The following is a 26,791-nucleotide window of genomic DNA, read 5'->3' as shown; positions in this document are numbered from 1 at the left end:
CCCTACAATACCTCAGCTCTCATATACACGTTTGCACCTTACACATCTTCCTAAGGGCCACTAAATGGAAGCAGGAGAAACTAAGACAACATAGGAAACATCTTCAAGCTGTATATTAGACAAGGCCCTGACCAAGACCAATGTGGTCAGTTGAGACCCATGAGCTGACAATTTAAGTAAGGAGGACATAGGGAGTAAAGACTGAGCTGGACAGTAAAAGACAACATGAATCTAGCACTATATTGTAAGTACATACATTTTGTATCCAGTTTTATCATTTCTGTCCAACTCAACAGAAGGGACGGATTCCCAAGCTACTAATACTCCAGGGTGGTTTCATGGAAGGATATTCTGAAGAATAGTGGAGCTGAAGTATGTACAGGATCTAGACTGCATGCCCAGTTTATAATGAGAAACAAAAAGTGTGAACAGAAGATCAGGTAGTCGCAACACAAATATGATCTAAAGGTACATTGGCAAAATAGGCTGCAGAAGCTGCAGTCACTCTAGTTGAAAGAGCTCATGGTTTGTGAAGTAGAGGTAGACCCTTCCCTTTATATACAAATATACTACAATAGAAAGCCACTTGGAAAATTTGACTTTTGAAATACCATCTCCCAGTTTGAATCTTGAAAAGGAAATAAAAATGTATCCATTTTCCTAAAACCTTTAGTGCGGGTAAAATCACAATTGGCTTTGAACGTCCATGAAATGCAAGGTATATTCTCCTTTATTACAAATATTTTGGAAGAAAACTGGTAAGTTAATGGATTGATTAAAGGCAGCTTCCAAGGTCACTTTTGTTAGGAAATTTGAATTGGTCTGAAAATATACCATGTTCTTATGAAAGATAAAATAAGGGGGCTTTAAAGATAAAGCCTGGAACTCAGACATTCTCCTTGCTGATGCAATGGCCTCCAGGAAAATAGTTTTCCAAGACAGGAATTTCAGTTCTGTTGATTATGCTGGTTTAAAAGGAGGATGAGTTAAAGCTTGAGGCAATAATATAGTATCCCAAGGATGAACTGGATCCCTGATAGGAGTTCTGTGAAGGAATGTTCCCCACAAAAAGGCTTTAGTAAGTTTAATGGAAGCAGTAGGGTTTTGTTTCAATCCTGTGAAAGTTGGATATATATGCTAATTTTATCTTAATGGTAGAAAAGGCAGTGCCTCCCTGAAATAATCCCACCAAAAAATCCAGAATAGATGGTAATGTTGAGGAAGGATCTAAGCCCTTTGAGGATGCCCAGATAGCAAGTCTCTTCCATCTACTTCTGTAAACCTTTCTGGTGTTCAATTTTTGTGAGGAGGATAAGATGGGGATCACCGAAGAAGAAAGTCTGGCATCCCTGGCCATTATCAGAATTGGAGGAGCCATTCAATGAATATCAGGACTTTTAAGTCTCAGTGAGGCTGACTGGATGGGTGAGATAGGAGATCTGGAAGAGGGTCCAGCACCCAGGGAGGACATTTCAGATGAAGCCAAATAAAGGAGAACCAAATCTGATGGGGCCAGAAGAGGGCAATGAGAATCATTGTTGCCTTGGACTGAGTGGCTTAGTGCAGGAACATTGTTATCAGAGGAAATGGTGGAAATGCATGAAGGAGGCCCAGGGGCCAATTGTAAACAAGAGTATCTCTCGGTGACTGACCCATGTGGTTGAGCAAGACAAAGCAGGTGCTGCACTTGGTGCACAGCTGACTCCATTGACTGAAAATCATGGTTGCCACTGACTGGTTGAGGATAACATGTGAGGCAGGAGGATATACCTTTTCAATTTGTCTGCTAAAACATGGGAGCTTCCTGGAATGTGCATTGACACTAGAAAGCATTTGGAAGATATTGGCCATTGCCAAACCCTTATGGCTTCCTAATAGTGTGGGTATGAACAGGTTCCTCCTTGCTTGTTGATATACCAGACCACAGCCATGTTGTCTGTCTGGATGGAAATCACACTTTTGGGGAGGGAGTCCTGCAAGGCCTGCAATGGTAGAACTGCTCTCATCTTTAAAGCATTGATGTGAAGTCTGACCTCTGCAGGCAACCATGTGTCTTAAACTTTCTTCTCTTTGAAATGCCTCTTCCACCCCAGAAGAGAGGCATCCATGATGATAGTGGCCTACAGGGTTGGAAAAATGAATATTTGACCCCATGCCACTAGTGGGGAGATCAACCACTAGTGGATGAGACATCTGCATATTGGTGTGAGATTAGCTGGGAATTGCATGGGTTACGTCATTGACCAGTGGACAGATAAGATCACCTACAGTACCCTCATATAGAATCTTGCCCAAGAAACATGCATAAACAAAGTAGCTATTGATCCCAGTTGTCGAAGTATAAGTCTTGCTGGGGGATTTAGGACAGAGAGGATCTCAGAAGCTTGGTGACACAGGGACAGTACTCTTTAATCCAGAAGTCTGGCAATTTGATATGTTCTGTCCAGGTGGCACCATATAAATTCTATTGTCTGAGCTGGTTTCAAATGACATTTCTTTAGGTTTGCAGTGATCCCCAAGAGATAGTTTCATGGGTTCATAGGTATATACTAGGCTAGTGACCACAAGGACCTTTATAAGCCTAGCTGTAAAAGCCAACCCAAATATGTCTCTATGTATCACGGGCATTTATTAGGAGGGGGTATGTTAGGTATGAAGTTTCTAGAGGTTATATGGGGGGTATGTTAGCTTGGGCATTACTGTCTGCCTCTGTCTATCAGAGACACAGGGGGCAGACATAGAGTGAATTTCTGATTTGCCCATCCATTGGTCAAGGTTATGCTTAAATAAGATTAGAGATGGACTCTGCTTCACATGGATGGGGAACCTGTTCCAGAGTATGGGGATCCTCTGATCCTCTCATCAATATATCACAAGCAAAATTTAAATCTTTGGACCTAGTGGATTTGATGCTGTTCATTTTTCAAATGTGGAAAAGGTCCATCAGAGCTGGATCTGAGGATGCCTTGTATGCCAGGCATAGCTTGCATCACAGTAACCCATATGAGACAGAGTATAGTGACAAGGCTTTAACACGATCTGTGTAGGACAATGTGTTCATACCTTAAATTTTCCTGGTATGGAGCCTTTGTGGGTATTCCAACTGTTGCATATATCTGGTCAGGTACATTCCAAAGGGGGCATTATACTCAATGATGGGTTTGATAAAGACTGAATAAAGTGGAATATGACTTCCTTTCCTCTGGATGCCATGCCCTTTCTTATACGTTGGGCAACATAGAATTATTTTATTGCTACCTTGGCCACATGTTGGTCAAAGGCAAAGTTACTGACTACATATGTTTCCAGATCTCTGACTACTGAGTTAACACTTATAGGTGTCTTATCAATGGAATAATTAACATGGGTGGCAACTTTCCCAAAAGTCACTATAATGATTTCTTGGCACTGAGTTTTTGTCCGTGACTTTGGCACTAGTCATTTGTCTGTGCTAGACCCTCTTGTAAGATGTTTGTGTCATGGTGGGAATCTATGACAGCTATCAATTTGCAGTTATTTGCAGACTTGGTCAGCCAAAGGTCCTTGACATTAGCCTTTACTTTTGAGAAGTATATGCCAAATAGGAGTGGTCTCAGCATGGAGCCCTGAAGTACCCTAGTGGTGACTGGTCTCTTAGTGGAAGTAGTTTCTGCAATCCTGACTGCCAGTGTCCTATCTGTTATGTTTGAGTTATGTAGGGGAGTGGTTTATGCCCAATTTGGTGTGTTTATTAACTATTTTGAACACCTTAGCTAGATCCATGTAGGTGGTATGCACTGTTTCCCCTCATTCATTGCCTTGGTGACCTTCTCAAAAAAGTCAACCAGGTTTAGTAGGCATGAATTTCCCTTGACAAAGCCAAACAGGATTGAGTCCAGTGTCTAAAGGTTGCCTTTGTCTTTGTGGATCATTTCCATCATAATTCATTCCATGGCTTCTAGTGAGACTAACAGGTCTGTAGTTTCCAGGGTCAGTTGATGGCCCATCCTTGTGAAATGGGATAACAATTGCAGTCCTCCATTCTCATGGTACAAAGCCTGTTTAGAGGCTATAGTTGAAAAGTGACTCAAGTGGTCCTGACAGGTCATGTTTCCAGCTATTTAGAAGGCACCCCAGGATATTGTCAAGGCCAACTGAGGCTGTGTTTTTGACCTTAGCAAGGGTTGCCAGGACCTGCTCCTTTTTAATAGTTGGGAGGAGGTATGCTATTAGGTGTTTCATGGAGAGACGCAGGGGGAAAGTAGATAGTGAAGTCTGACCTGAATTTGTCCTTCAACAAATTCACTATGCCGCTCTGTTCAGTGAATGTGGCACTACTCACCACCAGTTTGGCACAATGATGTGTGCTGCCTTTGAGGTTTCTGACATAGCTGTAGAAGGCCTTATGGTAATCTTTAACTTGTGAAGCTATCTTGACCTCATAATTGGCCTTGTTGGACCTAATTAGTCCTCTTAGTTTACTGTTAAGTTTAACTATAGAGCTTCTATCATTATGGGAGTTGTTCTTCCTGATTTCAGCCATGACCATTTTCCTTTTGTTATATTCCCAATTAAGATTATGATTCCACCATTGTGGTTTATTTTTAGAGTTTGTTTTGGGATTACATCTAGTAGGTACAGGAGCCTCTAGACAGCCATTTACATGGTTGTACAGGGTCTCTGTGAGCAATTCCACATAGATTGCTGTGAACTTGGAGTTGGGAGGGACAGTGGATTTTGACAGGCTATCACTTAATAGGTTATAGTTGCTTTGGAATGGTTGCTAACTGTTACAGGGTTTGCTGGGGTTACCTATTTGATTTTTATTTCAAAGCAGACAGCTTTGTGGTCCAACTCACCAGTGAGGAAGTGACACTGGGGTGGGGCGTACAGCTCCCATATTGATGAGTACCAGGTCCAGTATGTTTGAACCTCTGGTGGGGGTATGCAGTATCTTGTCAAGGGTATTTGTGTTAATAAAGTCCAGGACTCATTGTGCTTGTGAGTATGAGGCAGTGTATGTTTCCCACTCTATAGAGGGGTAGTTATAGTCTCCCATGAATAGGATACTTGGTTTAATGTTGAGTGTCTCCATTAAGTGTAGGTAGGAACAATGGGATTTAAGGGACATATAGGGGGACTGATAGCTTGCTAGGACATGGTAGGATTCTTTGTTTATCTTGATTTGCACATAGATAAATCCCAGTGCATCGTCATGTTTAACCAGAGTTATGCTTGTTGTTAATACAGATTGAGACTCCTCCACCTTTTGTCCCTCTTTGTAAAGCTGATAGTCTAAATGTGTGGAAGGCACCAAAGCCTTGCACTGCTGCAGTACTTTCTCAGGAGTTAAACCATGTCTCGGTAATGGCACAGATGGCTATATTCTCCAGAGTGAAGAGAGCTTGTAGCGTGTGGAGTTTCTTGTTTAGGATCCTAACATTGAGCACTAGCACCTTTAGGTTTTTTGGGGTTTTGTTTGCTATGTCAGCAGGTTTGTCAATTTGGTATTTCCTAAAAAAAAATACTAATGGGGTCAATAAAATTTTAGCCAATATTCAGAAGCTTAGGGGAGACAGGTGCAGACCATCCTTTGCAAAGCAACAGGTTCTATTAACCATGTCAAGTCAGGCTGACCAGTATTGAATCCCCCTTGGAAGACACCAGAAACTAAGCCGATTATCAGTCAGTCATCCTTTGTTCATAATATAGCATCATCCTAGATGAAGGTCAATGCTGCTCAGTGCGAAGCACATACCTGCCTGAGCCACATATTGAGAGAGATCAAGAATGTCTGTCTTCATATAGTCCAGGGAAATATGTTTCAGGTCATTAACACCCACATGAACTATGATAGAATCATAATGGTACATGTGGTGTAGTGACTTGAGTGCTTGTGTAACTTGGCAGATCCTGGCTCCGTATAAGCAACTAACTGTTATGGTCTCCTTGTTCACTCAGGTGTGTGGGGTATCTGTGTGTTGTACAATCGAGTCCCCTATGACAAGAGTCCTGGGCAATTTGTTGCTTGTCTTATGGGCTTTAGTCTTAGGGCTCCACTGGGTGTAGGATTATGTGCGAAATTTGGTGTTGCTTTTGGTGAGTGCTTTAGAGATTGCTAAAGATAAGCATTACTGTTTATAGCCCTAGGAAGCCTTGGAAGTTTATGAAGACTGCATTTTAGTGCCTAAGCATAGGTTGGTCTATGTGTGTGAATGGACACTATGTGTGGTGGATGTAGCGTGTGTATTCTTGACATCCTTGCTTGTAAGTGAGGTTTTTGCTTCCACTGCAATTGTGTATGTGCATTTCTGTCATTCTGTGTTTGTTTTTTAAGGATTAAATTGTTGTCTGTGAACATGAGACAAGTGCCACATTGTCTCAGAATGCCAATATCTACCAAGCTGCCTATGGAAACATTTGGAAATTGCATATCCATGTTGCTCGGACCTGTATTTTGATGAGTTACTGTAGGTCATGGACTGGGTTATACTGAGGTCTTCTTGAGTGGTCTCTCGCTTTTGGAATTAGACTTGGTTAGTTGTGCTAACATTTGACTGTAGTGCTGCTTAACGTGCAAACCTGCTGCTCTAAACTTGTCTCCACACAATGGCTTTGTTTTAGCCACACAAAGTTAAAGGTTTCAGTTCTAAGGGAAGTTTTATAAATAACATTTACTTTCTGGATATTTGTGTCTGTATAAAGCACTACTAACCTCTTGATGTAATAACACCAAGAAAGATTGCTTGCAAGTGAAATACTACAACAGAACAACTTAAGCAATTATATTTCTATTTGTTCTAAGACTGTGTAGAACACTGAAGACTTAGGTAGTGTGTTATATTTGTAACACTTTTATTCAGATCAGTTAAGCTTTATGGATGATGAGTGTGTTTCCCTTTAACACATATGTATGTAATGTAAGTTGCTGGTGTTCTAATATATATATATATATATATATATATATATATATATATATATATATATATATATATAAACACTGTCTTGACATATTGGTTAATTCCATGAGTGTTTACTAAGTGATGGTTTTATACTGTGCTTATCAGTTTAGTGCCATGTTCTGATAATTTGCTCAATACAGCTGTATGCATTACTGTCATTCTCTGACAGCATACCTCCTGCTAAAACTACTTTGAGCTTCCATTCATAAACTTATTTACCATCACACTACTCTTATACTTCCCCTGTATTCTCTTGCAGAGGGTGCAGAGATAAGTATCCTCGGATGGCCTCTAGAATGCATCAGTCAGGCAACTATTCTGGAGCACTGGAGGGATTTCTTGGTGAAAGGACCTTGAAATCTTTGATTATGCGGTCTGCCTCTGCCACCAGGACAACATCCGTTAAAATTATTTCTCCCTCTGCTTAGGGGGAGGGGGTCTGTCACCAGAAGGGTCTTGGGCAAAACTCTTGGATTTATGGAACCATAGCTTCTTTCTACCCTTTTGGCTCCCAAAAAAAGTCCTTTTGAGAGGTGGAAAAAGTGTTCCCATCTTGCTGTCTTCTGGCAAGTGCATCTTTGACCTTAGGAATAAAAAGTATGGAACCATCAAAGGGAGTGTTGACAAAAGACATCTTGGAGGTCATGCCTGTGAATAGCAATGCCACTCTCGGCCTGCCATTAAATGCATTGGAGATCAGTCACATGGACATGTTAGTCATCAATTCTAGGGTAGATAGCTGCATTTCCACAGTCATCTGCATATCAGTAGGCAAATTACTTGACAATGTCTCGGAAAAATCCTTGGTCAAGTCTTTCTGAAAATGAGTCATATGGACTTGGTAATTCAGTGCAAGAAAAGCAAGCATTGGTTAAGCTTAAGTTTACTTTCTGAATCTGTCTAGTACTCTGGACTTCCTGATAGGGGGATGGACAAAGGTGCTGTCTTTAGAGAGCTCCTTTTTCATGGCTGCATTAACCACTAATGCTTTTATGGCAGGACCATTGCTTCAATACACCTATTCCTAAGGCATACCAGTATTTATTTTTTGTCAGGTTTTCTCAGAATTGGCTCCACCACATCTAGTTCCTTCCAAGCCCACTGAAAGTCAATGAGCATATCAGTGGGTGGGACTGCCCAGGTAGCAGATGAGCCAGTCCTGAAAGCCTCAAGGAATACCCACTCCTCTTGGGAGGGGGCTTCAGTGGACCAACCCCCCTCTTTGTTTTATCAGTTCAAGGATGTCTGCTAATCAGATATCTTCTAAGGAAGATCTAGTGGACCCTCCACTTTCTTGATGTCAATATCTTCAGTTATTAACTCTTCAGGGGAGTCCAGGTGTCTCATCTTGCAAGTCCATTTCCAGTGTGCTTCTCTGGTGGGAGGTACTGCAGATTGCTCAGAACCACAAGGGGAATGTGCCAGGTGAGATCCCTTGAGACTTACTGATGCTAGCTGTCCTTGTCTAACAGGAAGACTAGAAGGAGAAGCTACAGAATCCAGAGGGGATTGGGATGGCTCCAACTTTGTGTGAGACCTCTTCTCTTGAACTGGAGAGCACTGTATCAAAAGCCACAAAAGCTGAACCCAAAACCAGAGCCAAGGAAGACTCCTTATGATCTGAAAATCACAATGAAGGAATCTCCTGGGTCCTGATCTGACCTTATTCCAAAGCCTACACAGGAGATGAGTTGTCTTGGGCTGAAGCACACAAGGGTAGGGATGGCTGTGGTGAGAGAAACTGTCTGAGTCAGAGCTGACCAAGCTCTTGGCTCCAAAGTCATCCTGTGGGTATTACTTGGAGCTGTGGGCACCGGATCAGATGGATGGACCAGAATAGGAGATACTAGCAAGGGCGTTTTTGGGAACTGCCCTGGAGCCCCCAGTGGAGCAGTTTCTGGGAAGACCCCCTCTCTTGGATCTGTGTCCTAAAAAACTTTAGCATCATCCTGTCAATGGTGGATTCTGAAAGAGTTTCTCAATGATTGAAAGGACCAGAAGGAGAAAGCCATAGGGGGTTGGCCTGGAATATTAATCAGTTGACCTTTTTTGAAGAATTGGAGAATGGAGCTAAGGACCTGTTGGTTCCAGTGAAAATCTGCAAGGAAGCAAGGGTGATTGGATCTGAACTGGCTCCCAGGCAATCACTGGATTCAACTGCTTGGATGTTTTCTTTGCTGGTCTGGATGGACTTGATGGGTCTGGGGATCTCATTGTTGTTTTTTCCCTGCTGTCAGATTTCTGTTTCTGTTTTTCCTGTTCCTTTTACTTGTTCTCTCCCTCTACCTGTCTGTCTGTCTCTCTCTCTGTCACTCTCTGTCTCTCTGTCCTTCTTTTTAGAACTTTCTGACTTGTCCCCTACATTCTTGGCTGACGGGGAAGCAGAAGCTGAAGCAGAAGTAGTCAATTGTCCCACTTGGGCAGGGAGAAGTCCCTTTAGAACTAATTTGTTTCTATGATCAATAAGAGTCCTGGCCCCAAAAGAAGCAAAGGAGTTGTACTTTGTGTCAAGATGGTCTACCCACAAATAATAGATGCACAAAAGCATGTGGGTGCTTGGGTGGGGTGGGTTGGGGTGGAATCTTGTGCCCACATGCGATGCACTTCTTAAAACAAGAGACCTTGGCACTCATTGTTGAGTTCAGCAATAAAAGCACCACACTGAGGAAAGAAGTGCATCAAAAATCAGAAACACTTAATAGTAAACACTTAACACTTTATAATTAATCAAGATCAGTAGTTATCGCTGAGTCTGTTGCACACTGATCTGGCAAAGACAATGTGCAGCATAAACTGTTAGCTTATTCTCTTCTAACTAGGAATGTAATAGTATTTGACGGATTACCAGTACTAACTGTTACTGTTTAGAGCTTTCCTTACTGGCCCTCCATTGTAAATATGCTCTGCCCAGTTTAGACAAACTCAGTTAAAATTTTTAAAGTAAATAAATAGTATATTGTAGAGTTTGTGTTAAATTTGTGTATTATGTTATGTACTTACAAGGTTGAGGTTTCCTTCTCTTCAGCGCCAGTATCGATGCTGCCAAGATACAAAAACTGAAGGCAGTTGCAACACATATCAGTACAGAATCATATTTTTCTAGTTGATGTGGACCTTTAGTAAAGAAAAGATTTGAATAAATAAAATAAGGTAAACTTAAATTGATATAATTGCTATTAATATGTCGGCAGCAAATTACTAAGATAGTTTACTTGAAATAGAAACAGAATGGAGGGCACAGGTTAATAGTATCTTGTTATGATGATAAAAGTCAGCCGTTTGTTTCTCCAATAAGAATGACATTTATTACAAAGAGCTATCAATATATATATATATATGGGTCTATATTAGTTTGTCGAAAGTTAATTTCAGCGAACACCTCTTCATCGACCCATATTGAGTGAAAATCACTTCAGCAATTCACCGAATTTTCCAAGGGCAATGAAACAATTGCCCTGCAGCACAGCGGAACCCACAACTAACTAAATCAAACTCACCCAAGTGGGGGCTTCACACCCCCAACTATATGCACCAACTCTGAGATTGCACTATAGCAGAGAAAAGGGCAAAGGTGTGTAGTTGGCCAACTACTTCATTGCTCTTGGAAAATACAGCGAATCGCAGAAGTGATTTTAGCTGAATATGGGTCGATGAATAGGTGTTTGTTGAAAATAACTTTTGGTGAACTAATATATATATCTATATATATATATATATATATATATATATATATATATATATATATATATATATATATATATGGGTCTACTTCACTTTCCTGAAAGTTCATTTCACTGAAACTCATTTGACTGAGCACACTTGACTGAAAGCTCACTTCACTGAAAACTCATTTGACTGAAACTCATTTTGTTGAAAGGTATATGCCCTTTTCCCCATTGTAGTGCAATCCTGTTGTTAGTATATATATATATATATATATATATATATATATATATAATATATATATATACATATATATATATATATATATATATATATATATATATATATATATATATATATATATATAGTAAGGGGTGTGTGGGGTGCACAGCCCCCCCACATTGGGGGGTGAGGGAGGTATTGCCCCCCCTCATAGTTTGAGTATATATTGTTCTCTAAAAGGAGTTATTCATTGGAGTTGTAAGTATCCGTGTATATGGTTTAAAATGTATAACAGAGGTGGAGGGCTACACCTACCACACCCCCAACCCCCTTTCTATATATATATATATATACATTATCAATTCATGGAAAAAGTGCATTTAGTAGAACAGTGTGACTGTTCACAAAAGAAACGAAACTTGACAATTTAGTATCTGGTCAAACAGAAGGTTATTTTCTTATGAGGCATGGCCTGTAGATCACATTCTGTTACTCAGGAATAGCTGTATTTCTAAGACAATGTTATATGAAAAGGCAAACAATACCAAGTTCAGTAGTGACTTTAATGATTAGGGTGGCATGGTGATGCCTCACAGCTTTTGGTTCTCTGGCTTGATTTCCAAGTGGGATACATACTATATGGACTCTGCATACCTGGGTCCTTATGAGTTTTTGCTGTTGGGTCCTCTTTCCTCCCGGATCTTAAAGACATGGTGGTGGGTGAAGTGACAAGCTGTAAATTGCCAATAGTTGTACATAAATGTGTGGGTACATGCGCATGAGTGCATACACAAGTGTATGTGTGCGCACCTACATATTTGAGTGTGTATATGTATCTTGTGATGGACTGGTATTCTGAGCAATGTGTCTCCTTGCCTTATAGCCATTGCTTTACTGCTTGGTGGGATAATCTGTAATTCCCCACAGCCCAAACATGATTAATTGTGTACCAAAAAATTAATGAATATTCTCCTGATGGACTTTAGCAAGATAAGGTAATAATCATTTTTAGAATGCCACAGCAATATTATTTCTGTAGAAAAAAAATATGCGCAGTGGATCTTATCCTGTTTCCCTATACAGATTCACTATTTCCAAGACTAATACTCTACCCTTCCTGTACTGCATATTTCATGCACAATTGTCTTTGATGTTTCATGCTACTGGGTCATATAACTAGATGTTAGAAAAACAGATGCATTGTACTCTATTATCAAACTTCTTTCTACACTGTTTAGAGGCTTTATTTTGTTAAATTATTATTATTATTATTATAAAATAAACAACACACTGCAAAATTAACAGAACTGACATTAACTTACTCAGATTAATTACAGCAGTAATAACCTCTTGAGTTTCTGTGTTTTCCACTAAGCAGACAAGAGTTGTATTAACCTTGATGATGACTGTCAACTGACTGGTAATATTGTAAAGTTTGGTTATGGAATCTTGTATGCTTTCAGGTTCTGGACCATTTTCCAAAGTACAGTTCTCATTTTCGTTGATCCAGTGAAGAGTTGCATTAGGATATCCTCCAGTAGAAGAACATGTGACGTTTATAGCTGTTGCAGAATTGTTGAATTTCCAGAATTCAGATACAGAGATAGATGGCTTACTGTAGCTTGCTACAAAAATAAATAAATAAAACAAACAATAAATGAGAACTCTAGATGTTGTTTAAATATGTATGGAAAACTCTTTGGATGGAAGGTTTCCCAGTGACTCACACAAGCTAATACCTGAAAATATTGAAACACTTTGGGAAAATAAACCAAATATTTGGCTGCATGATGGGAGAGGTGCAAGCTAAAGGACTTCTGTATTATAGTTTATGATGATGGGTTTGGATTGGCATGCTCTAACACACTTACAAGGAAACGTTTGTGTTTATCCTACAGTACTGACTTAAACTCATTCTTCTTGCAATAGCATGGCTCACTTGATATGTGAATGCATTATTCAGGAAATGTAAGTGTGGCTCAATTTATAGTGAATAAAAGCATTAGCTACACTTGTATTAACTGGTAGTTCTGTTGTTTCTGTTTTTAAACTTAGGAATTTATACAAGTCTGACATCAGGGGCTTCTAACTTTTAAACTGCTATGATCTCAGAGAGCTGTCAGCCCATAGTCTAACATCCTTCCTCCCACATACTGTGTCCTCAACATAAGCAATGCTGATGCTAGAAGGGTGGATGGGATAGGGGCCATCTTCCATAAAGCCAGAAATTAGACATTTTTTCTAATCCACCAAAAGCCCAAGTACAACATCATGGGGCAGCATGTGAATGACTGTGCTCCTGTATGCATCTGGGTTAACATGTCATTGGAACTTGGAGTTACTTTTGGAATCTTGCAGACTATTTCTCCACATGAGGTCAAACCTGTAGCAGTTTAGTGCTGACCCTTCTCAAGAAGAGAGTATACCAAACAGACCAATGGTTACATCAGCCTACATCTCCTGCTGCCCTCCCATCCCAGGTTAGTTATTGAACCCTGGTCCTTAGCAGTATAGTGATGGCCAAAGCTGGTTCAAGTGTTTTGTTGTTGAGGCACTTTTTTGTTGCCTGTGTGAGTCACTCTATATTTAATATGTCTTACTTTCTTTTTTAAGGAAATTTGTATTAATTTAGCATATTTACAATATATACACGAAAGCAGTGGTTAGCATTGCCGCCTCACAGCAAGAGGTTCTCTGGTTCGATCCTCGGCTGGGGTGCCTTCTGTGCGGAGTCTGCATGTCCTCCCTGTGGTCGCTTGGGTTTCCTCCGGGTGCTCCGGTTTCCTCCCACATCCCAAAGACATGCTGTAGGTGGATTGGATACTCTAAATTGGCCCTAGGTGTGCATGTGAGTGTGCCTTCTGTGGAAGGTTGGGCGCCGGGCTGGCAACTCGACACCGTAAAACTCCACTGCCATTCAATGTGCGGACAAGGTGATCCGCTGTGGCGACCCCTAACCGGGAAAAGCCGAAAGAAGAAGAAGAAGAAGACAATATATAGATGAAAGGAAGAAATTCAACTTCATAGATTGTTATACAATGCTAGGAACACATTGAATCATCAAGGTGGTCTTATACAGGTAACACATTAAAAGTCTTGCTATTTCAACAGCAACATTTCAAGGGTATCCCAACAACTAAAGATCTTAGTATGATTTATAGATCTTAATCTGATCACTTCTTCTTCAGTTTTACATAGTACTGTTGTTAAATTTAAAAATGAATGTAAGAACTGAGTTTGATTTTCAATTTTTTTGTAATAACTTTTCTAGCAACTGCCAAGAGAGCCCAAACGCCAATATATATATATATATATATTTTTTTTTTTTGCTCTTTGGTTTTTACAGATACAGGAAGTGAAATATTCATTAGTATTACTTATCTAGATAAAGAACAATTATCAGACCATAACCCCTAAAAAAACAATCCATAAACACTTGTATCTAGTCAACTTTTACATCTTTACTACATCTCCAACAAACTGAAGAAGTCATTTTACTAAACTTAGAGATTTTCTAGGGTATAATAAATATTCTACGTATATATTTCCACATAAAAACTTTCCAGTATAAACTTGAAGACGTTGACTAACTGATTTAAGTAACAAAGCTTTATTCTTACTATCTATTGAGTCATTCAATCCACCACTGTCTAAAAAAATTCCAGAATTAATGAATCAAAATTATTCTATTTATAATAACTTAATAATATCTTACATAACTTGGTCAAGCTTTCTTTGTATGTCACTCTACCTTCAGTAACAGCATTCGTATATTCATATAAGCAAGCAATAATGCCCAACAGGGTGTGTGTTAATGTGTTAATGTGTAAATAACGTCCGCCCAGGGGTGTTTTGTGGCCTCTACACCCCTGGAAGGGCATTAATTACACATTAACACACACCCTGGAGGGCATTATTTCTCTTAGAGAATGGGCTCTCTGTAAAATTGTTGTGTTTCACTTATTTATTTTTCATGTACTATTTTATTATTTTTAATATATTTTTGATGTAAAATAGTTCCTCCATGTAATGTTTCATACTTGTTGAAGTACATGTTAATTGTGTTGGAGGAAGCATTTTGCATCCAAAATATAACAACTTAAAAATCCAGGTATTTACTTTATGTTTGTGGTCTCTTACTCCTAAAATGTTTGGTTTATTGCCAGTCATTGGAGACAAAAGTTAATAAATAATGACATACATTTGATTTTCAGAGTTTTATTTCCTTCAGAAAATTCATGCTAACACAAATCATTTTATTTAAGTAAGTTTGCAATTGTATAAGAGCAATAATTAAAATCTGTTCTTATTTTTGAGACTTTGTTCTGTTTTTATTTTAGGTTTTATGCAGATTTCTTCAGCAGAAGGGTCCAGAAGTACACAAACCTCTTTGCTGCTGCCAGTGGTAGATCTCACTCACTCTCTCTCAAACACTCATCTCTGCTTCAGAAAATGCATGCTAACACAAATCATTTAAAATATGTTCCTATTTTAAGCCTTTGTCCCATTTATTTTAGGCTTATCCAGATACCTTGATCTAAGAGCATACCTCTCAGCTATAAATATTTTTGTAGAATGCCCAGATTTTTTGCCTCATATTTTCGGTCTGTTCCACATAAAAATGTATTTTTGACAAAACACTGGATAGTCTAAAGCTTAAAGTCACTAAATAATGACATGCATTTGAGTTTCAGATTTCATATCCGTCAGAAAATACATGCTAAGAGAAATACTGTTCTTCTAGCAACGTTCTAAATTTATAAAGAGCAATATTTAAAAATGTGCTCCTATTTCTTAGCATTTGTCCCCTCCATTATGTCAAGCTTTATCCAGATTTCTTGTGCTAAGTGGTTGACAGGTATGTCTAAGAGGTCGATAGGTATGTAAAACTGCTGCTACTGCCAGGGATCCCTCTCACACACGCTACCAGGGGATCATTCAATCGCTTTCACACTTCACTCTCTCTATATCTCTCTCTCTCTCTCTCTCTCGCTACACACACACACACACACACATACACACACACACACACACACACACACACACACACACACACACACACACACACAGTCTCTCTCCTTTCATGCACCCATTCACTCACACACACAGAAACAAATACACATACACGCACTTTTTTCTTTCATGCGATCAATCTCTCTGCCTTATTCACATACATGCATACACTCTCACACACATGCTTTATTTTAATTTTCTTTTTCTTTTTTTTATTTTGCACTCGCTAAACAGCAATAGTGAGTGTAAAATAATGGCTCGCTCAGTCTCACTTTCAGTGATATGCACATATACACTCACACACAGACAAACACAGACACACACACACACACAATTTTTTTAGTTGCCTTCTTTGTTTTAACATTTTACACTTGGTAAACAGCAAAAGTGCTGTTTAGTGAGTATAAAATAAAGGCAGCTATTCCGTTTACTCAGTCTGAGCTCCATGACAGCTTGATATGTTGCCGTGAAGAGGCGGACTCATTTTTCACTAGGCATTACTTGTACATTAATATTCTGCTGGAGAACATTGATTCTGCAATTAGGGTGCAGATGTACAGTTTGTCCATTCTCTAATGCTCTGTTCCTGTTCACTTATATTCACAAATTCATTTAATTTCTTACTGATGGATAATATTAACTGGTTAGCAGATTCATCCAACTTACATTCTTTCATTAAAAATTGTGAGGACTTAGCATTTCCTTTTTCATAGCAGTCAGACCATAATACTAATCCATTCATTTTTAGTAAATTCATTATAGCATTGTTCTGAGTTTCCTTACATCTAGAGGTATGTGCAATAGGAAAACACAAAATTTCCATTTTGATATTAATGGAGTTTTAAAAACATATTTCTTAACTGTTTTAAGAATTGATTTCAAATATGTGTAGTATAATGATTGAAATGAATTTCCTTTGAGAAGTTGTGGGTAGCAATTAATAAAGAACTAAAAGCTTTATCTGGGAGGGGAAGGTGGCAAGAGTCAAGTGGGATAAGCTGATTCTTCCAGTAGAACAGGGCATTCTGGGATTACTCAATTTGAAGGGGCATTTCAGAGCTACACAGTTAAGATTCCTGTACCTAGCACTAGAAAACTATAATTCAGAGTGGAAAGGGATGATGATGAAACAGGGGGAAGCTCAAGAAACAAGGAGAGACTGGGATTTTGGATGCAAGCCTTTATGGACAATAACAATAATCATACAGAATATTATATCCATAATGTAGAAGAAAGTATTCTAAGAACTAAACTAACACAGGAATGGAAAAATGAGGTTCTGCCAATAGGGGCTGGAATTTATTGGAGAAAACTGTCAAAGAAACCAAGGCATTGGGAATTAATAACTAGAGGGGGAAAGATGACAGGACAGAAAGTCACCAAGATTTTATTTGGCCTGCAGGCTATAGATTGCCTATCAGGAAATGATAGCAGAGTATAGGCAAAGAGAAAGAAATAGGGGGGTTCTAAATGAAAGACCAGCATTGGTAGAGTTTTAATAGAATCTAGAACGGAAGCTGCCATTAAAAAAGTAATAATTAATAAAGCATATAAAATATTGCATGATAACTATACAACTCAATCAGGGGAGGTTAGAAAGGATTGGGAAGACAGACTGGATAAGCAATTCATAAAAAAACAATGGGAGGATATATGTATGTCTCCCAAATAGGCAACAAAATCTACACGATTTAGGATTTTTTCTGGAAATGTTTACATAGGTATTTTTATACCCCAGGTAGACTCTAGAGAATTTTTCCTCAGACAGACTGCAAATGTTGGAGATGTAGGAAAGAAAGAGGTAATTGGGAACATTTTCTGGGAGTGTGTTAAGTTGGCTGACATTAAGGATTTCCTGCGGGATGCAGTGTTGAGATTCTGGGTGGGCAGATTGGTCTGACAAGGGAGATGTTTTTTCTGAGCTATGATACAGAATCTGAATTGCCTAGACATGGTAAGACCTTGTTGTGTCTAATAATGGTGACTGCCAAAAAACAGTTACTAGAAAATGGAAATCAAAATCTAAACCAACTATACTGGAAGTAGTGAATATAGTAACAGAGATAAAACAACTGGTCTAGAACTGAGTTCTTTTTAAAAGTGTAGGAGCAAACTACACAGGAAAAAATGGGAATTGTGGTAACAATACATACAAGGGAGAGATGAGGTTTAAAAGGTGGCATGACTTAAATGAGCTATGTAATGTTTGAGTGAGAAAGATTGGGTAAATTATAAGTGATGTATAAGGTTTGCAGATGGGAGTGTGTCAGTATGGTTTGTGATGTAAAATGCTTGCAACTAGGACTGTGTCGATGTGGTTTGATTTCATTTATATAAATGTATGATTGCCTATGTAAGAAGTGATGGTTTAATAAAGATGTGTCTTGTTTAAAAAAACAGGAATTGAATAATTTATGTAATATTCTTTATGTTATATGATCTATAGCAATATATGTGAAGTATAATGTTTATTTTAATAGTTTGATTACTTTTATATGAATGTAAATTTGCCTATGTCACAAGTGACACATTCATATTGCAAAGCAGTTCAGGCATTTCTTAAGAATTGTTGCATCTGCTGTATATTATCAGTTCTCTGATTTACCCCTTGGGCTCTCAGTTGCACCAAGAGTATTCACAAAATGCTTAGCTTCCAGTCATTGCTTACTGCAGACTGCAAGGTATACACATTTTTCCATATCTGGATTGTTGTCTTATCTTTGCAGGCTCTTTTACCAGCTGTCAACAGTGTCTAGCAACTATGTAGGAACTTCTATTCAATGTAAAATTTCAGATAAATTTACAGAAGTCTTCTCATATCCTGTCACACAAGAATAGATTTCCTGGGATGCTGGTTTGACTCAACCTTGAAGAGAGCCTTTCTCCCCTCAGACAAACTAGAAATGTTCCAACCATTTTTTTTCATAATTTCTCCAGCATAAATCAATTATTACCAAGGAAATTTCACAGGATTCTGGGGTTAGATAGCAATAAAGATGGTCATGCTTCCCTTTGTCAAAACTACACATAGAGAACACAACAGTACCTCAGATCAGTCTGTACCCAGCATTTACATCCTTTATCTTTTCAGATTCCTGTTCTAAGGTTTGTAAAGAGGGATATTTATTGCTGGCTAGACCAGATTGCTTGGAATCCAGGTCTTCCATTCTGTCTTCTGACACCTCCCCCAGTACATAATCACAGATGTTTGCTGTCATGGAGCATGGCATCAAAAGGGATAAAAGTGCAAGCTCTGTGGGATCCTCGAGACAGACAGATAGATAGAAAGAAGCATATAAATGTCACGGAGATGTTGCCTGTTATCAGTGGTTTGAAGGCCTTGAATCAGCTGTGGTCCCCAGGACCTCTACTAGTATACACAAACAATACCAGAGTGATGTGGTACATAAAAAGGGGGTACCAGATCATACTCTCTTTGCATGCTGGCTATCATGGCTGGGTAGGTAGCAATTCAACTCAACTCAACCTCACTCTTCAGGCTGCATACATTCTTTCAGAGCAAAATTTTATTGCAGACAAGCTCAGCAGGACCAGAATACATCCCCACTCATGGAAACTTCATCCTGGAGTCTTCCAAGATCTGCTCTGTCTGTAGAGAACAACAAGAACAGACCTGCTCGGCTACCTTCAGAACAGACAGGTAGAGAAATTCTGCTCCAGGACATTTTGCAACAGGCTTGGAAGACAGATGTTTTTTCATTTGGATATATGGGAATGTTCCTATATACTTTTTCACCCTTTCTACAGATTACCAGTATTTTTTTAAAAATCCAGAAGCCCTCCCATATAATTGTGGTGGTGACTCCCTTCTGGTCAAGGCATCAATGATAAACCCTTCTCTTCAATCTGGTCAATTGCAATTACCACAAGCTTTCTCGCAGACTGGATTTACTCACATAAGACGGGGGAGTTTGAAACACTGCAGTCTAGAAACATTTCAACTAACTGCCTGAATGGTACAATTTTAATAACTTTTAGGCACCTTTTTTCTGAAGGAGTTCAGCAAACCTGTTACTAAAGGAGAAAGAAATCCTGCTACCAGAAAATCATACATGGGTAAGTGGAAAAAGATTTTCTAGTTGGTGCAATTCAGGCAGTGAGGATATTCAGCATGCCAGATGCCTCTGGTTCTTGATTATTTGTGTGAGTTACTCTCTGGTGGTTTGTTGTACTCTTCTATCAAGGTATATCTGTCAGCCATTTCTGCTTGTTTGCCATTAGATCTTCCCTTTCTAACAATGCACAAGTAAAACAATTTTTGAAGGGATCTTTCATGCCCACCCACCTAGGAAACAGATGGCTTTTCCTTGGAATAACAATTTTATGCTTGAAAGAGGTTAGAAAGGACTGGGAAGAGAGACTGGATAAGCAATTTGCAAAGAAACAATGGGGGAATAGAATATATGTATATCTCTGAAAAATGCAACAAAGCATAGAAGATTTAGGATCTTTGCTTGGAAGTATTTACACAGGCATTTTTTATCACCAAGTATAGACTCCAAAGAATTTTTCCTCAGGTAGACAGCAAATGTTGGAGATTTGATGAGGAAGAAAGAGGTAATCGGGAATATATTTTTTGGGAGTGCAATGAATTGGCAGACTTTAAAAATTCCCTGCAGGCTACACTATCAGAAATACTGGGTGAGCAAACTGATATAACTGAGGTATTGATTTTTTTGAACTATGATACAGAATTGTAATTGCCTAGACAAGTTAAGGCCTTGCTGAGTCTAATTATGGTGGCTGTCAAAAAAAAAAGCAATTACTAGAAAATGGAAATCAAAGTCTAAACCAACTGTACTAGAAGTAATGAGATAAAACAGCTAGAAATTGGATCTTTAGAAAAGGGTATAAGGAAATTACATAGAAAAAATAGGAATTAGAACAATACATGCAGAATAATGTTTTGGGGGTGGAATGAGGTTTAAAAGAAGGCGGGATTTGAATGAACTATGTAGTGTTTGACTGACAATGACTGAATAGGTTATAAGTGATGCAACTAAAATTATGTCATTATAATTTGTGATGTGTAATGCTTGCTCCTAAAAATATGTCAATATGGTTTATTTTCATTTATATAAATGTAGGATTGACCATGTCATAAGTGATAATTTAATAAACATGTTTCTTGTTGAAAAAAAAAACAATTTTTGCTTGAAAATCTTACTCAGTCTCAATTTGAACTAGATTATGAGGCTGAACTGTGGTTCTTAACATGGAAGATGGTGTTACTTATTGCTCTGACATCTGCAAGGCAAGTGTCTAAGTTACAAGCACTTATGGTGAGTCAGCCCTATTTCATTTTTCACAAAGGGAGAGTTTCTTTGAGAACAAATCCTACCTTTATGTCTAAAGAAATCTTGGACCTCACTTTAAGCCTGACTGTTCATCTCCCAGTCTTCTTTACTGAACCAAAGAAGAAAATAGAAAGGGTCCTTCACGCTCTGGATGTACACAGGCAGTTCAGGTACTACTTAGACAAACTTTAACCTTCTAGGAAAGCTGAAGGTAAGAGAAGAGGACAGTCATTGTCAAAGCTGATTATATCTATTTGTTTTTTCATGCTATAACTTTTTGTGATGCCACAACAAAAACACTTCCAAACAGGGTTACAACTCATTAGAGAAGAGCATTAGCTTCTGCTTTGGTTTTCTGGAAAGGGGTGGACACTTGAAATATTCTAGAAGCAGGGGCATGGTCCTCTATACATACGTTTACAAAGCATTACAAACTGGATTCATTTTGTAGATCCAGAACAGACTTAGATATACTCCATGTGCTCCTGGAATCTTACTTACTGGCATCTTCCCTTTATTCCTGTCTAAACTATGGGAGTCTATCCATATAAGTTTGGCTAGTGCAATGGCGATGCAATCATGAACATAGTACAGATGTATACGTAAACTTACCATAGCAGTAGATATTCTAATGGATCACCATTGCAGTAGCCACGCTTCCCTTATAGGTTCATAGGTTCATACTAGGCTATCTGCCCTAGGGCATTTATAAGCCTAGCCAGAGTGTGTTTGGCTTTCGCCACCCATTTTAAATTAATTTTGCTATGCCTTTTTTTGAGGTTAGTATACTGTGCCTCTGTCTAACAGTGACACAGAAGTGATAGCCGGGATAAACCTACGATCTCCCATCCACTCATCAAGATTCCTCTTGAAGAGAGTCAATGTGGGACTCTGCCTAACCTGGACTGGGATTTTATTCCAGAGTGAAGGGAGCCTCTGGGTTATGAATCTGTCCCTCCAGCATGTCCTATTTATTTCAGTGCTGAGGTTCAAGTCTCTCGAGTGCGTAGCTCGATGGGATTTGGATTTTCTGAGGTGCAGCATGTCCATTAATTCGGGTTGGAGATGGCTTCATCAGTCAGGCACAGATCGCCTCTGAGCAGGCGGTATGCCACTGAGTAGAACTGGAGTTTCTTTAACCGGGCAGCATATGGCATCTGTTTGAGCCCTTTGATCCTCTTGGTGATGCAATTTTGGGGTCTTTCCAGTTGCTGCAGGTGTCTGGTAAGGTACATCCCAAAAGGGGCATTGTACTCAATTATGGGCCTGATGAGGGATGAGTAAAGAGGTACGATGACCTCCCCTGATCTAGATGTGAATCCCTTCATGATTAGGTGGGCTATATAAAATGTTTTTCTAACCACTTTGGCCACGTGGTTGTCAAATGAGAGATTGCTATCAACTTGGGTCCCCAGGTCCCTAATGACTTCTTCTGTACTTAATGGATTACCACCTATGTGGTAATTTGTGGGCACTTTGTTTTTGCCAAATGGATGACTATACACTTTTGGCGTTTAGCTTGAGGCCATGGCTCTGGCACCAGTTGTCTGTTTCTATGAGGCCCTTTTGGAGGATGCTTGTGTCGGCTGGAGAGTTGATTATGGCGCCCAGTTTGCAGTCATCTGCGAACTTGGTCAGCCACAGTCCTTCCGTGTTGGCCTGTATCACCGAGAAATATATACCGAACAAGAGAGGTCCCAGGACTGAGCCTTGTGGGACGCCACTTGTAACTGGTTTGGAGTCTGACATGGCTCCAGCAATTCTAACCATGTGGGTTCTATCCTTGAGCCAGTTTGCAACCCATCTAGTGACATAGGGGTTTATATTTAAGCTGGTGAGCTTATCTATAATGCCCAAGTGGGGTATTGTATCGAAGGCTTTTGCGAGGTCCAGGTAGGCTGTGTGGACCACCTTCCCCTCGTCAATGGCCTTGGTGACTGTTTAAAAGAAATTGACCAGGTTTAAGAGGCAGGATCTGCCCTTAACAAAGCCAAACTGGGTAGGATCCAGTGTCTGTAGGTCCCCAATATCTTTATTTATGAGGTCCATGATGATCCTTTCCATAGCTTTGCAGACCAAGCTAGTCAGGCTTATGGGGCGATAGTTTCCAGGATCCGTTGAGGCACCACCTTTGCGGAGAGGGACCACTGTTGCTGTACGCCACTCTTTGGGTACATATCCTGTAGTAAGGCTAAGATTGAACAGTAGTTTTATGTTTGGGTTTAGCTCTTCTTGGAGTTCATGTAGGACGCAGCCCGGGACACCATCTGGTCCCATTGATGCTGTGTTTTTTGCTTTGGAGAGGGCGGCTCTTACCTGAGCATCTGAGATGTCAGGGGGGCAGCACTCTGTTGGGATAGATATTTGTCCTTTTGGTGGGGAGAGGGGGGAGAAGTTTGCACTGAATAAAAAGCCCCTTGTCCTGATATTTCTGTGCTGTGATGCCAGGGTCTGGTTATTTTCATGATTCTGTATATAGTTTTTGTTATCAGTCTCTTTGCTTCATAGCACATATACTCAGGGCTCTTGCCTCCTTCTAGACAAAAATACTCTGAAGCTTTTAGAGCTCCACCTGCCTTTTATATGGAGTGCCCCAAGTGCTCCTAGCCAGTGAAGCTCAAGAAAGGCACCCAAAGCTTTGAGAAGCTGGCTGGTGCAAAGGGGGTAAACCCATATAGCTTAGGCTACTGCACCAGTAATCCATTAGAACATCTGCAGTTATGGTAACTTTTCTTGCCCAACTGTACTTTCACTTTGCTAATGCTGGTAGAACAGGCCACTTAGACATTCTGTACTGGATTTGTGGAACAAAACTGGATTAAAATGTATAGTCGAGAAGATGGTTTGCACAGTAGGGGCAAAGGCAGTTAGCACTTTTTATTGGCTGACATTGACTGAGATTTACAGTTGCCATGTGCTGAGTGCAGAGTTTAGGCACTTACATTCAACTTATCTCTGGTGTGGTGTCTTGAGTCAATCAGGGTATTCCCTGTAACAATTCCCACTGCCTTCTCTTTTCCCCCACCCCCCTCTTTCCTCAAACAGGTTAAACTGCTACAGTTCAGTACAGGCATAATTTTCAAATCTAGGTGCTTAGGATTTCCCTCTCTCTTCCCCCCTTGGCTGACCTGGTGTGACTTAATGTAAGTTTCTTCATTGTATGGATCTTTTACTGTTTTTTGTGTAACTGAATGACCTGCTGCTAAATTCTGGTTCTGCACAGACTGCTCTATTTTTTTCAGAGGCTCTATAAGTAGCTAGTGACTTTACTGAATTTCAGTGGTAATATTTGTGTTTAAACTGAACCTGTACCTAGAGAAAGTGTATAATCAGAGCTCCTCCTTGCTGCATGTGTTTTTTAATGTTTAAATTGCACACACACATTGAAGAAGTGCTTTTATGACTTGAATAACTTGGGCTAGCTACACCTGAAGTGCTTTTGCTGGCAATTTTCCAGTTGTACAATTGTGAATAATTGATTTAGTTTTTCTGGTATATCTTTAAAATCTGGCAAGTGTTTATTTACTGCATTGCTCTCTTGCTTAGGTTTCTTAGCTATAAATCTTAGTTCATTCTGAAGTATGCTACTTTACCCTCCCACCAAACCTTTCTGAATGCATTATTATATAATAACTGCCTGTTGTTGCCTTCATGCTTACCCTAGAATCTCTGCTTTTCTGTTTTCCTAGTTGAACTCTACAGTTCCCTACAAAACGGTGTCTACAGGACTGCAATCAGTTTCTCTCAACATTTAAACAGAGTAGGTTGCACACACAAAAGCATTTGTTAAGCTTTCACTTACAGTGCTTTGTAATTAAGCAGGTCACCATATTGGTCAGCCATAGGGCTCTTTGTTTCTACTTGAGTGGTTACCTCCTTCCCCTGTAACTGAAGTAAATTGACTCTTACATTAAGAGCTGTAATACTTACCTTATAGCTTTAGGACACCTTAGGAAACCTTGTAAACTGCATTAGCCCTCGTTAAGCCCTCGCTCGGGCTCTTTTCGCTCCCCTCCCTGCCCCCAATTCCCTCCCACCCCCAGTACCTCTAAATTTATAGTACTATAGCCACTCCCCCACTTTCTAGATCCTATCTGCTTTCATCTGGGATAATTCCACCCACCCCCATTCTACTACCTACATTTTAATAGCACCTATTAGCTTTCATCTGGCATTCTCCCATCCCCCTTCCAATACCTTTACCTCACCACTCTATCTTCTGGTGTTGCATCATTAGGTAAAACAGTTCCTTAACTCACTAGCTGAATCACAGATAATGATATACTCCTCTTTACTACCCCTCTTGTTCACACCATACCTCCTTACCTTGTATGAAAGCCAGTTTCTCATGGGATTTCAGGTCCCAAAAGGCCATACTATCACCCCAGCTGTAAATCCTTCCACCTTCAACCATACTTACAGTACCAGATCCTATCCAACATCTTGTTCAGTCTATCAGCATCTCAACCCCAGGCACATTAGCTCTAGATCCAAACACTACCACAAACTAATAAATAAATTCCTGAAGTTCATCACCAAGTATAGACTCAACCTAATACTTGGTGGTGATATTTGCCCCAACCCTGGCCCGCTCACTTCAGATATACATACCCCCTCTACTTGCAATCTAAGCTACAAACCTACAATTAATAGGCCAACTAACTCTCTCCTAGTCTGTCATCTCAATATTAGAAGCATTAATAACAAGGTACATGAATTGCATGCACTTCTGGATGTCCACTCCCTTGAGATTCTCTGTTTATCTGAAACCTGGTTAAAACCTAACACTAAAGACAATGAAGTGTTACCACCTGGGTACAACATACACAGGCTGGATCGTGCTATGAGGAAGGGGGGTGGGGTTGCTGTACTCTATAAATCTGAGTTGAATGTCACCATAGATGTAATACAACCTCTTCAGATTAATAACTCAGAGATTCTTGCCACCAAATTGCAACTTAATAAAAATAAATGCATTAATATCATCTGTATGTACATTCCCCCAGGTAACAATATATCTACATTTGAAGATATCCTGCACTGGCTATCATGTCACTACCCCCAAGAAACCCTACTACTTGGAGACTTTAACATGGACTGGGGCACCTGTTCCTCAGAATCCCCAACCACCCATATTAACCTGCATGCATTTAAACAAATCATATCCACCCCTACCAGGATAGGTAAACCTAACCAAAAAGAAAGTATACTTGACAGGGTACTCATAAACAGTCACCCCCAACTGTACACCTCTGGTACCCTCCTTAATGGCCTAAGCGATCACCTTCTCACATATGTAATTAAGCACAAAACCATTAATTCCCAACAACCCTTACTCAGAAAGGTTAGAAACAATAAAAACTTTGACCTTGCCAAATTCCAACAAGAACTAAACTCATGTAATTGGTCTATTCTAAAACACCTCCCTTAGAGGAAGCAGTAGCATACTTTAACAACAAATTCCTAGAGATCCTTGATTTGCATGCACCTGTTCGTTCAAAGAGAACCAAGGCAAAAACTGCACCATGGCTTTCTATAGAGTCTAAACTCAAAATTACCCTTAGAAACAAAGCATGGGCTTTATGGCATTCTTCTAAAGACCCTCAAGATCACATTAAATACAGGCAATCCAGG

General features: G+C 39.6%; 1 protein-coding gene across 1 annotated transcript in view; it reads right to left on the bottom strand.

Annotated features, from left to right (window-relative positions):
* The window catches only part of CD80 (CD80 molecule), a 167,273-nt gene that overhangs the window by 106,873 nt on the left and 33,609 nt on the right, over positions 1-26,791 (bottom strand). Inside the window, exons 2-3 of the mRNA XM_044072933.1 lie at positions 12,149-12,451; positions 9,942-10,055 (exon numbers count right to left, since the gene is read on the bottom strand). Of these exons, the coding sequence (XP_043928868.1) occupies positions 9,942-10,055; positions 12,149-12,451 (417 nt within the window). The remainder of the gene's footprint in view (positions 1-9,941; positions 10,056-12,148; positions 12,452-26,791) is intronic.

The sequence above is a fragment of the Protopterus annectens genome, chromosome 5.part1 (genome assembly GCF_019279795.1).
Source record: "Protopterus annectens isolate FY-2018-M chromosome 5.part1, PAN1.0, whole genome shotgun sequence".
Classification (NCBI taxonomy): Eukaryota; Metazoa; Chordata; order Ceratodontiformes; family Protopteridae; genus Protopterus; species Protopterus annectens.
Note: the sequence above shows the minus strand (reverse complement) of the source record. Positions and strands in the feature narration are given on the sequence as shown.